Source organism: Xyrauchen texanus, chromosome 2 (genome assembly GCF_025860055.1).
Source record: "Xyrauchen texanus isolate HMW12.3.18 chromosome 2, RBS_HiC_50CHRs, whole genome shotgun sequence".
In the NCBI taxonomy this organism is placed as follows: domain Eukaryota; kingdom Metazoa; phylum Chordata; class Actinopteri; order Cypriniformes; family Catostomidae; genus Xyrauchen; species Xyrauchen texanus.
This window is the reverse complement of record NC_068277.1, coordinates 29,428,381-29,443,888: the sequence shown is the minus strand read 5'-3', so window position 1 is coordinate 29,443,888 and position 15,508 is coordinate 29,428,381. Positions and strand designations below refer to the sequence as shown.

Here is a 15,508-nt window from a genome sequence, read left to right as displayed (position 1 = left end):
AGCCGCATCTTTATGGTCCCAAAGACGGATGGCAACTTTCGCTTATGTAATGACTTCAGGAAGCTAAATTAATTCTCAACCTTCGACAGCTATTCCTTGCCTCGGGTGAACGAACTCATTGAAAGGTTAGGGAGAACCCATTTTATTTCAACCTTGGACTTGACAAAAGGATACTGGCAGGTTCCATTGGCACCCAAGGAAAAGGATAAGATGGCCTTCAGTACATCATCAGGCCACTGGCAGTATCAGGTTCTTTCTTTAGGGCTGCATGAGGCACCAGCCACCTTTAAAAGAATGATTCATGTCATTCTGCACCCCCACCAACAATACACTGCCACATATCTGGATAACATGGTGATCTATTTTGAAGGATGGGAAGACCATCAACTATGGCAGCGGTAGGTGCTGTCATCTCTACTTAGGGATGGGCTGATGGCCAACCCCGCAAATGTCACCTGGGTCTCTCAGAGGCACGGTACCTGGGCTTCCACATAGGACGAGGACTGGTAATTCCCCAGGGTGACAAGGTGACGGCATTAACAGAGTTTCCTTGTCCTAACACCAAAACTCAGGTACATGCCTTTTTGGGGTTGGTTGAATAATATTGATGTTTCATCTCTGATTTCTCCTCTGTGGCTTGCCCTCTTACAGCCTGGTCAGGTCTGGAAAGGAAGTCTCTCTGCTAATGGCACACACTCACCATTACACTGCACAAAGAGAAGGCAGTTCCACACCGAGCACCTTCACCTACCCTGCACACTTCTCCACTGCCACACTCCAACCAATAAAAGAACCCTCCAGGGGTAAAAGTGTACCTTGTCTGTGTCGTGCCTCGTTTGTGCCCAATGTGTTCTGCTACATAGGATAAAGAACACTGGTTGAACATGCAGTATATTAGTATCTGAATCAGAGGTGTTGGGTCAACTCCACTGAGAAACAACTCATCATCCTATATTGAGCCAGCAGTGCCAACACAGTGTTTCTTTGACAAAAAGAAGAACAAACAGAAGAGTGTTGACTCCTGACGTTGATATCGTAGAGGCACTCATTTTAAGGCACGACTGAATCAAACTTTCCTCCATTTCGCAGCTCCACTTCGGGTGCTTCTTTTTGTTCGCCATATCCATTTCCTCAACATTCAAGACCCCTTGATTTTTTTATTGGCTGGTCACCATCTGACTTCAGATTTCAGACGTGAAGCATCATACAGTACTATATTTCTATATATACACTGGCAGACCAAAGTTTGGAATAATGTACAGATTTTGCATTTTGGAAGGAAATTGGTACTTTAATTCACCAAAGTGGCATTCAACTGATCACAAAGTATTGTCAGGACAATACTGATGTCAAAACAGCACCATCACTTTTTTTTTTTTTTTTTTATCATATCCAGACAGGCCCCATTTCCAGTAGTCATCACTCATCACAACTTATCCTTGAGTAATCATGCTAACTTGCTAATTTGGAACTAGAAAATCACTCAATTACATCAAACACATTCCTGTTTGGAACTATTTGAACTGAAATTGGCCGCATCCCCAAAGGTGTCCTGCGCCAATCAGATGTGACTTTTCAGAGTCACATGGTCAACTGGGCTGTCTTTTCCGACAGTTGAGTTATGGTCCTTTGTTTCAGACTCTTAAAAATGTCCCACTCAGAAATAGTTCATATTTAATCATGAGCTTTTATATCTTGAGAATGGTAAAAGAGACATGATATTCATTGTCATCAGATTTTTCTTCATACGCCAGCAAACGCTTACATACTAAAAATGTCATTTTTTTATGGCTGTAATACGTGTAGGTAACAAAACATGAAAATCCCTGGTTACAAAATCATATTGGTTTTACAATTTACCATTCTTAGCAGAATGAGATGACTCATACAAAATTCAAGATTATATTTATCAATTATAGGTGATTGCACATCGCTACACACATTTTAAAGAGTTCCATCAGTCTATAATAATTAATTTGGCAGGTACAAACGTTCCCACAGTTCAAAGTGATTTTCAGCATTATCTAGCAAGTCTAGATTAAGATGAAATGTCTTAGAGTTCTTAGTGGTCCTTGTAACCTTACAAAAGAGAAGTCTGCTTTAACTGGGTGGGGGTTCTTGTGAAGGCCGGTGATTTACGACATTGAAACATTCCAAACTTAAAGGCTGTTTTTTTCTCGTTTCAAATCATGTTGGTGGAATTCTTCTGCATATGTCTTCTTACAGGTGCGTGAGAAGTGCCCAATAAGACAGGAAGCTACAGGAAGTGTGGGGTTAAATGTCACCTGAGTATCTGGCCAAACTGACAGCTAGAATGCAAAGGATCTGATTGTAATAGTCATTTTTCCTGTTATTAATGTCCTGACTATACATTGTGATCATTTGAATGCTACTTTGGTGAATAAAAGTACCAATTTCTTTCCATAAGAGCAAAATCTGTACATTAATCCAAACTTTTGGCTGCCAGTGTATATACAGTATAGTAGTTATACCTGAAATATCTAAAATATTGAACATATTTTATTTACTTACTTATTATGTAATTAAAGTCTGAGGATAAGAATTCAGAGTTATTACCCATCATATACTACGCAATTGTTTTCTCTCCCCTTTTTCTCCCCAATTTGGAATGCCCAATTCCCAATGCACTCTAAGTCCTCGTAGTGGCATAGTGACTTACCTCAATCTGGGTAGTGGAGGATGAATTTCAGTTGCCTCCACGTCTATCCGTGCATCACATGGCTTGTTGAACGCATTACCTTGGAGAGTAGCGTGAAGCCTCCACACGCGCTATGTTTCCACTCCAATGTTTAATGTTAATTGAATTGGTGCTATTTTAGAGCATTTCTATCTTTATCCTGTGGAAGACTTTGTTTGGGAAATATTAATAAAGTATTATTATGTTACATATTGTTTTGTTTTCTTCCTAAGATGGAAATAAATGCATTCAGAAAGTATTCAGACCCCTTAATCTTTTTCACATTTTGTTATGTTGCAGCCTTGTGCTAAAATGCTCACAAATTTCACACCAATCTACATTCTAGGGCTGCACGATTTGGGGAAAATGTCATATTGCGATTATTGAGGCTAATATTGCGATATGCGATTGCGATATAATAAACAAATGGTATCATGAGTCAACTTGCTTGGTTATCAATGAAAATGCACAAATAGATTACTGATAATGCTGAAATGTGTATTTCTCAACTCAAATATACAAACTAGCAACAACAACAAATATACATGCACAATGTTTTCAAATTAAAATGATATTTTTACTAAATTAAATAATAACATCTTTGCATTACTGCAAACTTGTTATTTTCTCAATATTACACCTAAATAAAATAGAACAATAAATAATAACATACACATTTTCATGAAATTAAGATTGTCCAAACAAACAGGGACATTTAAGCAGGATGTAACATATACTTTCTATAAACTCTTTTGAAAAGGAAACTGGAAATAAACGTGTGGTTCACTCAATCAAACCACTAAAACAGTTGTTATTGTTGTTGTTGTTTTTGTTTTTTTTTAATGACAACTGGTATTTCCAAATACTCTTTCTAAAAAGTTGTACTTATCGCTGGTACCTCTTGTCCAGTGTGTGGATAATTTTCTGAAATCTCACTTTTCTACTTTACTCTGTGCTGTTTCAGGTGCTGATATGCGCGATGTAGCAACTTTAAGTTGGCACAGTACCTCTCTCTGCTTAGTGTCGGTTATCTTAAAGCCAAAATATCGCCATATAACCAGGGTTTTTCCTGGCTCAAAATGAGCGAAGGTGGTACCATACCGATAAAAAAGTGATGTTAAAAACACGTAAATGTTGGCTTTGCATTAATACACTCCTAATGACCTGGCAATTGAATACTACTGTTAATTTTGTCAGCTGTTTTTTTTATTTATTTAATCTTAGTCTTAATCCTGTGTCAAATGGCCTTTTTAGTTTTTATCATAGTCAACCTTATCCTATTTCTATTTCTATTTGTTTTTTAGTCATTTTGTTTGACAAAGTCTGATGGCATTTATTATGTAGTTTTAGTCTATGAAAATTGTTGACATTTTAGTCATATTTTAGTAACATTTAGTCATATTGATATTTTAGTCACTGAACACAGTAAACATTTTAGTCATAAGAGTATTATTGATAAGCATTTGTCAATCTTGTCTATCAATATATATATATATATATATATATATATATATATATATATATATATATATATATATATATATAATTGTTGTAATTTTAGTGTTATTTTTTTCACAAGATTGATCTTATCATGACGATCTCATAAGTTTTTCTTTACATACAAATATCCAAGTATGGGGGCATAGAAGCCCTTGTGACTGAGGAATGATACTGTATGGGGGTTCAGGGGTATCTCCAGAGAGAAACGTTTGAAAAAGTAAAAGTCTGAATGGACCATTTTTCTATATTTTCAAGTGAGAAAGACTAGGATACAAACTAGTAATTGTTTTGTCTTTCATCCTTGTCAGAGATGATGAAATCTGAATAATTTCTCAAAATTAGAACAGAAATCTATTTGTTTATTATTAAAGGCTTGGAACATACTGATTAATAAAGCTAAATTTAGAATGCAAAAAACGCTATGGTCTAAAGGCGCTCTGGAAAAACGCACCTCATGTGGGTAAAAGAGGATGCGGGTGCAGACCGGGACAGGGCATCATTATGTCTTGCAGTCAAGATAGAATCTATCTGGGATCTGGAACACGGTGACCTGCGTAGCGGGGGCAATAGCAACTTCATAGAGTCTGAGGCTGCGTTTCCACTGACACGGAAGAAATCCGCACAAAGCCACTCCCAACGCTAGGGAACCGCTTGCCCCGCGCTGCTGACAATTTTACAAACCACCTCGCGAGCTTGACGCTTGGCTTCCATAGGAAGGAATTGAATGTCTGACATGTAGTTGCGGTGCTGTACATGCGCACTAAAAGACACAAACGAGGGAAGCAAGCCAGCGCACTGGTCAAACTGCAACAAAGCGGCTTCTGAACCGAGCTGCCAAGAATATATCTAGTGAATCTCTGCTCTCTTCCTAACAAAATAGTCAAACTACTCTTAACCCATACAAATAAGGACTTTGCTAACTCCGTGTAACACTCCTTCAGGTTCGGGTATGGAAAAGGAGGAGACAGGGAGCAGTGACACGCTTCAGACAGGGAGCAGTGACACACTCTCTGTGTGCTTTCTTCACAGTGTGTTTCTTATTTCAAACAGTTCAGTGTAACAAAACTCTCAGTCAGCATAAACTTCTTGAAATCTTCAGCTTCACAACACTAAAAACATTAGAACACTCAAATACAAATACAAATCACTGTAACAAGAAACAGCTGATAGAGATCAAGTCAACCAGCTTGATGAGCCATGCCATTTCCTCTCTTCCACCAAACAGACAAAGCTGCAGCCACCGACTGGTATGACCTCACAGATACTGTGACATAATATATCAGTTTTTTTTAGGACATTTGCATTCCTACTAGGATTCACAACAATGACAAACTGTTTACAGATAAACTCAGGCAGATTCATCAGGCCAAAGAGGATGCTTACAGTGGGTATAAAATCTTGTATAATCAGGCCAAAAACACACTGACAAAGGAGATTAAAGCGGCTAAAATTTAAAAATAAAGCGAAAAACTGGAAAACAAGTTTTCAGCTAACAACCCTGCATCAGTGTGGAGTGGCTTGAAAGATATTACCAACTACAAGACACCATCTCCCAACACAGTAGGGAATCAACAACTGGCTGACGACCTGTATGTGTTTTACTGTAGATTTGAAAAGCCCAATCTAACACCCCACACCCACTCTGACCTTCACTTCACACAACCACCAACACCTTCTGCAACCCACTTTCTCCCCCTTCCTGCTTCTCAACCTACTTTTAAGATCTGTGAAGAAGATGTATGTGTAAGGACTTCCGGAAAGAAAAGACAAGGAAAGCACAGGGCCCAGACGGTGTTTCACCCACTTGTCTAAAAACCTGTGCTAACCAACTTCACACATATCTTCCACACATCACTGGAGCACTGTGAATTTCCCAGCTGCTTCAAATGTTCCACCATCATCCCTGCCCTTAAGAAACCCAAGACTGCAGGATTTAATGATTACAGACCTGTCACCCTGACATCTGTGGTCACAAATGAATTTGAGTGACTGGTGTTGGCCCACCTGAAGGACTCTTTCTGGATCCCCTGCAGTTTACCTATCGAGCTAATAGGTCTGTGGATGATGCAGTTAATATGGAATTTCATTACATACTGCAACATCTAGACAGACCGGGGACTTATGCAAGGATCCTATTTGTGGACTTTCAACACCATCATCCCTGCTCTCCTATGGATAAATTATCCCAGCTCTCGGTTCCACCTCTATCTGTCAGTGGATCCCAGCTTTCTGACAGATAGGCAGCAGTTAGTGAGAAATAGTTAGGGAAATTAACTTCCAGCACATGTAAAATTTGCACTGGTTCTCCCCAGGGATGTGTGCTCTCCCCACTATTCTTCTCCCTGTACACAAAGGACTGCACCGCCAAGGACACCTCTCTCAAGCTCCTGAAGTTTGCAGACAACACTACAGTCATTGGCCTCATCCAAGATGACGACAAGTCTGCATACAAAAGGGAGGTTGAACTGCTCGCTCACTGGTGCAGTCAAAACAACCTGGAGCTGAACACGATCAAAACAGTGGAGATGATAGTGGACTTTAGAGAAACACCCCAACATTGACCCCGCCCACTATTCTGAACAGTACTGTGGCAGCAGTGGAGTCATTCAGGTTCCTGGGCACTACCATCTTACAGGACCTGAAGTGGGAGACCCAGATTGACTCCATTGTGAAAAAAGCCCAGTAGAGGTTGTACTTCCTTCACCAGCTGAGGAAGTTCAAACTGCCACAGGCACTGCTGATCCAGTTCTACTCAGCAGTCATTGAGTCAGTCCTCTGCTCTTCAATAACTGTCAGACATCAGAAGACTTCCAAGGATAGTCCAGACTGCTGAGCAGATTATTGGTTATCACCTTCCCACCCTGTACAGTTCCAAGAACTCTACACCTCCAGAGTGAGGAAAAGGGCAGCAAACTACCTTTTTGAACTGTTGCCCTCTGGCCGGCACCACAGAGCTCTGAGCACCAGAACAGTCAGGCACAACAGTTTCTTCCCTCAGGCCATTCACCTTCTGAACAGTTAAAACTGCCTCCAATACTCTCCATTGTGGCAATACAATCATGTCCATATTCAACTATTTATTCAGATTTATATTCCATTTAAATTTATTTGACATATCCTACCTCATCTGCAGAATACATTAAATCACCTTGCACATAACTGTACATCTGTATATAACATATTTGAACAACATTATTGCCCTACTGTAGTTTCTCCTCTATACATTTATCTGTTGTATCATATTTTTAATTCTTATTTCACTGTTTATGTATATATGTTTATATGTATTTTTCAAATGTCTGTATGTATATGTTGTATACTGTATGTACATTTTTGTATTCTATTTGCACTTTAAGCTTCTGTCCCTATGACAAATTCCTTGTGGTGTAAACATACTTGGTAATATAGCTGATTCTGATTCTGATCATGAACTAACAATGAACAAAATGTTTTTACAGCATTTATTCATCTTTGTTATTGTTAGTTACAAAAAATATTGTTCGTTCATGTTAGTTGATAGTGCATTAACTAATGTAAACATATACAACTTTTAATTACAATTTTTTATTACTATATGTTTAAAAACATAAACCAAGATTAATAAATCCTGTAAAAGTACTGTTTATTATTATTAACAAATGTTAAAAAATGGAACCTTATTGTAAATTGTTACCAAAATATCTTTATATTCTATAACAATCCCACAAAAAATAGTTTACTTGAGTAGTAAGATCATGATGTGACACAAGTTAAAGTATGTGTGCTACAATATTCGTCACACTAAAAGTTTCTTATAATTTAGCAGGCACCTTTCATTCAAGGTCACTTACAGTGGCATTTCTAAAGAGCTGGTACCCTTGGAGTCTCTCTTCCTGATTGTGTGTAAATCCTTAATTTAATTGAGAATATATTCAGTATTGAAGGCTGTGATGAGGAGGAGGTTGTGGCCGGGCCGTGATGACACACGCCTGGCACTGAGTTGACTAATCAGCGGGACACCAGTTCGAGAGAGAGTGAGTGAGAGAGAGAGAGAGAGACGCACATGTTGTGTGTGTGCGTCTTTGTTTTTTTTTATATTGGAAAGCATATTATGTTATGTTTAAGTTCCTTTGTGGCATTAAAAGTTTATTTTGATTGTTCACCCGGTTCCCGCCTCCTCTTGCCCATCCTGAGAACTCTGTTACATTGGTGCCGAAACCCGGGAAGGAGGAGGAATGCACTGTCAGAGAGCCCTCACCACTGTTGGAGGGTTGTGATGCCAAGGAGGCATGGTATGGTGGTACTGGAGCGGTTCACCAGTAGGCAGAGAAGCCAGCTGCCATTTGCCAGGAGACGGAGAAGATACTGCCATTCACCAGGAGGCAATGTCCATCGCCTGGCGTCGCAGAGGACCATTGCACAGCTACCCGAGGACCAGGCGACAGTGTGTCCGGGGACCGGCGAGCCACTTTTTCTCTCTTTCTTGTTCTGTCTCTCCCACTTGCTCTTTCTCTCTCCCTCCTACCTCCCCTCATCGCTCTCTGTTTCCCAGGAGGCGGGTGTAACAAGCACAAGAAGAGATAGTCACAATGTCGGGTAAAACTGCTTTATTGGCAGAATGGCAAAAGTACACAGGGGCAAATCCAGAGAAGCGTAGTCAAGGGGAGCGTAAGGTCGAAGCCGGGAAATCAGAATATGGCAAAGGGGCAAATCCAAAGAAGCGTAGACAAGGGGAGCGTAAGGTCGAAGCCGGGGGATCAGAATACACAAAGACAAAACAAGCGAGTAGTAGAAACAGGGGAAGCTAGCGAAACACTAGAGCTGGCAAAGCGAAGGGGTAACTAAACAATAACCAACAAACGTGGGGAGAGAGGGCAGAGTATATATAGAGGAAATGAACCGTGCAGGTGAAACTAATATTCTGGTGATTGGGAGCGAGCATGAGAGCTAGAGGGGGCGGGGTGAACTTGAGGATCAGAGTTCGTTACAGTACTCCCCCCTCTGCTACGGACGGCTCCGGACGGCCGTACTCGGTTACGAGGAGCGCGACCTCTGGGAAGTGGTGCGGGACGATCGGGATGCTGGCGATGGTAATCCAGCTTGAGGGCTTGGTCCAAGACATCCCTCGACCGTACCCATGACTGTTCCTCTGGTCCGTAGCCCTCCCAGTCTACCAGATACTGCAACTGGCCACCCCGACGTCGTGAGTCTAACAAGGCCCGGACCATATAGGGGGGCTGACCTCCGACGTCGAGTGGTGGAGGGGGTGTCTGGGATGCCGTGGGCGGGAACATGGGGCTGTAAAACACGGGCTTGAGAAGGGAAACATGAAACACAGGACAAATTTTGTAGCGGGGTGGCAAAAGCAATTTATAGGTGACAGGGTTAACTCTCTGAACAATCTTAAAAGGGCCGACGTACTTAGGGCTCAGCTTCTTGGACGGGAGACGAAGACGGATGTCTCGGGTCGACAACCACACCCGCTGGCCCGGATGGAATATAGGGGTAGGTCGGCGTCGGCGGTCTGCCTTCGATTTCTGGGTCTGGGTGGAGCGTTGTAGACGGTCATGGGTGGCTCTCCAGACCTGGGTACACTTCTGGGCCCAGGCATCCACCGCCGGAACGTCACTGGGATCGGCCTCCCAAGGAAAAAGGGGTGGCTGATAGCCCAGGACGCATTGGAAGGGGGTGAGGCGAGTCGAAGAGCTGACCAGGCTTTTTTGGGCGTATTCGGCCCAAGGAAGGTAGGTGTGCCAGGTACCCTGGTTCTGGGCACAGTAGGCCCTCAGGTATTTACCTATCTCCTGATTGAGGTGCTCAGTCTGGCCATTGGTTTGGGGGTGGTATCCCGAGGAGAAGTTGAGTTGGATGCCTAGTCTGTTGCTGAAGGCTCGCCAAAAGCGAGAAGTGAATTGGGTCCCTCGATCTGATGTAATCTCCTCGGGAATGCAGAAATTCCGGAAGACGTGGTTGATCATGTGGTCGGCCAGTTGGGTAGCGTTGGGTAGTCCTGGTAGGGGAATCAAGCGGCACATCTTGGAAAACCTGTCTATCACCACTAGGATCTCCGTCCGACCGTCGGAGGGAGGTAAGTCGGTGATGAAGTCCATGGCGATGTGGGACCACGGCCAATTGGGTATAGGCAACGGTTGGAGGAGCCCAGCGGGAAGGAGACGAGGAGTTTTGGACTGGGCACAGACTGGACAGGAGAGGACATAGTCATGGACGTCGTCCTTGAGTGAGGGCCACCAGAATCTCCTTGCGAGTAGCTCAGTGGAACGGGTGATACCCGGGTGGCCGGAACAATGGTGGGTTATTCGCCCTCAGCTCATGCAGTGGGTCCACACTTCCCTTTGTTCCGGCCACCCGGGTATCACGGGTTTGAGGAGGCGCAGGCTCGTCACCTTGAGCCTGCAGGATGGCCTCCGTCAATTCCCACCTAACAGGTGCTACGACGCAAGATGTAGGGAGAATCGTCTCCGGCCCTGGAGGTTCAGAGCCGTAGCTGAAGAGACGAGAGAGGGCGTCAGCCTTGACGTTTTGGGAGCCTGGGCGAAAAGTGACAGAGAAGTTGAAACGGGTGAAGAACATGGCCCACCTGGCTTGTCTGGGGTTCAACCTCTTGGCCGAGCGAAGGTACTCCAGGTTCTTGTGGTCGGTGAAGACAATGAACGGGAACTTAGAGCCCTCCAACCAATGACGCCATTCCTCGAGGGCTAGCTTAATGGCCAGCAACTCTCTACTCCCGACGTCATAGTTTTGTTTGGGGGAGGACAGTTTATGGGAGTAGAAGGCACAAGGGTACAGCTTAGCGGGAGTACCGTGTGGTTGTGAGAGCACCGCTCCCACCCCCACCTCAGAGGTCGTCCACCTCTACCACGAACGGGAGAGTGGGATCGGGTTGCTGGAGAACAGGGGACGTGGTAAAAGCGTCCTTAAGGGCTTGGAAGGCCTGCTGAGCTAGTGCACGCCCAAGTGAGGGACTTCGGGTTGCCTCGTGTCAGGGTAGTGAGGGGTGCGGCAATCTTACCGAAGTCTCGGATGAAGCGCCTGTACTAGTTGGCGAAACCCAGAAACCGTTGGAGCTCCTTCAGCGTCCTAGGTTCTGGCCAGGAAAGGACTGCGGCTACCTTGTCGGTCTCCATCCTCAGGAACGAGGAACGATGAAAGGCACACTTCTCTGCTTTCACAAACAAATCGTGCTCTCTAAGTCTCTGTAACACTCTCGAAACGTGGTTGGTGTGTTCCGAGAGTGTGGAGGAGTGAATTAAAAGATCGTCGATGTAGATGACGAGGAATTGGTCCAGCATGTCTCTGAAGATCTCGTTCATAAACGACTGGAACACCGAAGGGGAGTTATCGAGGCCGTACGGCATCACTAAGTACTCGTAGTGCCCCCTGGTGGTGATGAACGCGGTTTTCCACTCGTCCCCCTTCCGAATGCGCACGAGGTTGTATGCACTCCTGAGGTCGAGCTTAGTGAAGATCTTGGCCTTGCTGACTTGCTCAAGGGCTGGCTGGATGAGAGGTAAAGGATAGGCGAATTTTACCGTTACTTTATTCAAGGCACGGTAATCGATACAGGGACGGAGCCCGCCATCCTTCTTGGCTACGAAGAAGAAGCCTGACGCCACTGGGGAGGTGGACGATCGAATTATGCCGAGACTGAGCGCCTCGTCGATGTAGTCCTCCATGGCTTTGGTTTCAGGCAGCGTTAAGGGGTACACTCTGCTCTTAGGGAGTGGGGACCCCGGAAGGAGATCGATGGCGCAGTCCACACTACGATGTGGAGGGAGATTCACCTGGGTCTTCTCGAACACATCAGCGTAGGAAGAATACTCCGGGGGAATGGAGACCGGGGATTTCACCTCGGGGCTCTCTACGGAGGTGGAGAACACCGGAAGGGAAATACAGTGGGACAGACAGTGGTCAGTCCAGCGCAACAGCTCCCCTGTGCGCCAGGAAATATGGGGGTCGTGGAGAGAGAGCCAGGGGTGACCCAAAACTACCAGGTCTCTAGGTGATTGAATAATACAAAACTGAATAGTCTCCTTGTGGAACAAGCCTACTTGGAGGGATAATGGCAGGGTTCTGTATGAAATGAACCCCGACCCGAGGGGTGCCCCATCCAAAGAATTAACCTTGAGAGGGGGTACTACTGGACTGAGTGGAATTCCAAGTCTTTGGGCCAAGCCATCGTCCAAAAAATTCCCCGCTGCCCCGGAATCAATTAGGGCTGGGGTAGAAAAGGAGACTTCATTTAGGGTCAACACCACAGGGAGGCAGACTTGTTTCTGGGTAATGTTCAGAATGACGGATGTTCTAACCTGGCTTCTAGAGAGAGAAGGCTGAGGACAGACCGGGCATGAGGCAATATGATGACCCGGTTTGCCAAAGTACAGACAAAGGCTCTGTGTCAAACGTCTAATGCGCTCTGCAGGGGTTAATGGAGCGCGACCAAGCTGCATAGGTTCCGGATTGGAAGAGTTTTCTTGAGGTGGGGGGTGAGATGAGTTAGTACCCACCATGCGCTCTGAGATGACCACGGAACTCCGAAAAGTACGATCGCGTAGGAGATTGTCTACGGTAATGGAGAGTTGAATGTAATTCTCCAGCGACAGTGATTCTCCCCTACAGGCTAGCTCCATCAGCAGTTGACTGCTCAAACCCAGGCGGTAGACAGTTAGAAGAGCGGGGTCGCTCCACCCGCTACCGGCGGCGAGGGTGCGGAAATCAAGTGCATAATCGGCTGCAGTGCGTGACGCCTGTTTAAGAAACACGAGGCGGCTGCCCACATCTCTACCAGCTGCGGGGTGATTAAAGACCACAGCAAACTGGTGACAGAATCGATCGTAGGAAGTGAGAAGTGGGCTATCAGCCGTCCACAACGCGGTGGCCCATTGTCGCGCCTTGCCAGTGAGAAGGGTGATCAAAAAATGAATTCTCTCACTGTCAGAGCGTAAAAGGGGGTGATATTTCATATAAACACTGCACTGCATTAAAAAACCTTTGCAAGTGTCAGAAGAGCCATCAAACCTCTCGGGAGGTTGAAAGCTCACTGCGCTCGGAAATGCGCTGGGAGAATCAGCGGGTTCAGGGACAGACACAGGTGGAACGGGGTTAAAGTGATTAGAAAGAGCACGTACCGTCTGTAGTATCTCCCGTATCTGCTGCCCCTGGGTTGTGAGCGCTTGGTCATGTCTCCCAACAGTAGATCCTTGGGCAGAAAGCGCCGCACAAATCCGCTCTAGTGAGCATTGAAGGTTTTCAGTGGGATCCATTGTGACTATTCTGTGGGGTTGGTTATTATGTAACACGCACAAGAAGAGATAGTCACAATGTCGGGTAAAACTGCTTTATTGGCAGAATGGCAAAAGTACACAGGGGCAAATCCAGAGAAGCGTAGTCAAGGGGAGCGTAAGGTCGAAGCCGGGAAATCAGAATATGGCAAAGACAAAACAAGCGAGTAGTAGAAACAGGGGAAGCTAGCGAAACACTAGAGCTGGCAAAGCGAAGGGGTAACTAAACAATAACCAACAAAAGTGGGGAGAGAGGGCAGAGTATATATAGAGGAAATGAACCGTGCAGTTGAAACTAATATTCTGGTGATTGGGAGTGAGCGTGAGAGCTAGAGGGGGCGGGGTGAACTTGAGGATCAGAGTTCGTTACAGCGGGGAAGGCTGGCCGGAGGAAGGACGGCCGAAAGGACAAAACCTCCCGTCCAGGAAGGAAGGGGAGAGTATATCAGGCCGGAGGTCTCCCTGGCCTGAATCTGGCGATGGAGGTGACGAGGAGGAATGTTTAATCAACATTATGCCAAAAATACTATTGATTGAGCCTAGCTTGAATTAAACCCATAACACTTCTTTAATTTTAAATATCGTTGCAGTGTACATCTTCCTTCCAAAAAAGGAATAAATACATTTTACTAGACTGTTTTCCATAGCAAAATATCTATTTGCAAATACCATTAAAAGGATTATCATGAAGAAATCGATTTCTTCTTAAAGGGGTCATGAAGTGCTTTTTTAAAATAATTGTATTATCTTCCCTGAGGTCCTGAATTGCTTCTCCCTTTCAGAGGTGTAACTTTACACCGGGTCTTTAAAAGCAGCGAGATACATGGCAGCGGTCAAAGAGTCGTGTAGTTCATGTTTATATACAAAATTATTTAAAATAGTCCAGATGGGTCCCCTGTGGTGGTACACAAGGCCTGCAATCTGAACTTGAACTGCGCGCCAGTGGGCAGGGCCAATGTTTGTTGGATGTGTAAACATTAATGATCAATGTGTTGTGACGTCATTAACACACAGATTTCAAAACGAGATGTTTCAGCAGGGTGGCAACTATAAATGCTCTTTTTAGACTGGGGAGGAAGTTTACAGTGTGTTTTATTTACAGTGTGTTTTATAGTGGTTACAACTTATATGTATAAATATCAAGGACGTTTTGATTCTCCATTTCATGACCCGTTTAAAGATATAAGACTTGTTTTTGTAATGGATGTTTTTAATTAAAGAAGATTTTAGATTTTCAAAAAATATATGCATGTATCCAGATGTAATAAAAATGCAAAGACATTGTGTATCACCATGATCAAATAACCCTAATTGCCATATATCTAATTGTTCTCATTTATGTATCTAATATTCATTAACTGAGACAAACAAAAAATCACAATGCAAAAAAAAACCCTCATTACAGTCAAATATTAAATTGATAGAATGTTAAATAATCAGATGGATATTCTGACAAGGAGAGTATGTCATCAACACACACAGGCACACACACACACACACACACACACACACAATACCTTTAGTCTGAGGCGTATGGTATTGCAGTCCCTCAGCGGGTTGAGTTTAAGGGTCTCTCCCAGATTATTACAGGTGGATCTCTGGTGCTCGAGCTCACAGCAGACACAAACACCGTCACTGTCAAATTTGATCTGCAGGAGGACAGAGGTCTTTAGCCTTATGCAAGTAAAAAAAAAACAATTCTGCATAAAACGGACAATACAATTGTGTGAACACACAATATGAGTACACAAAAACATAAATAGATCGGCCCGTGCACAATTGTAAAATACTAAATAACCTCCATTACAAACAAGCTAGAGTGATGATACTTACTCAGCACATGCTCAATAGTGTTTTCTCTGCTTGAGGTTGTTTCACCCCTTGTGAATTTTTTTGTTATTATGAAAGTAATTTTTTTGATGTTGCAAATTTTTCCTCTAGTCTTTGGCAGCCCATAGAACCATACATAGGAACATTTTGAAATTTGGCACACTGATAGGGTGGACATGAATAGCCTCATCCCAAATTTGTG

At 44.0% G+C, this 15,508-nt stretch overlaps 1 protein-coding gene across 1 annotated transcript in view; it reads right to left on the bottom strand.

Moving 5' to 3' along the window:
- The window catches only part of fam189a1 (family with sequence similarity 189 member A1), a 242,002-nt gene that overhangs the window by 20,965 nt on the left and 205,529 nt on the right, over positions 1-15,508 (bottom strand). Inside the window, exon 4 of the mRNA XM_052138454.1 lies at positions 14,994-15,125. Within this exon, the coding sequence (XP_051994414.1) occupies positions 14,994-15,125 (132 nt within the window). The remainder of the gene's footprint in view (positions 1-14,993; positions 15,126-15,508) is intronic.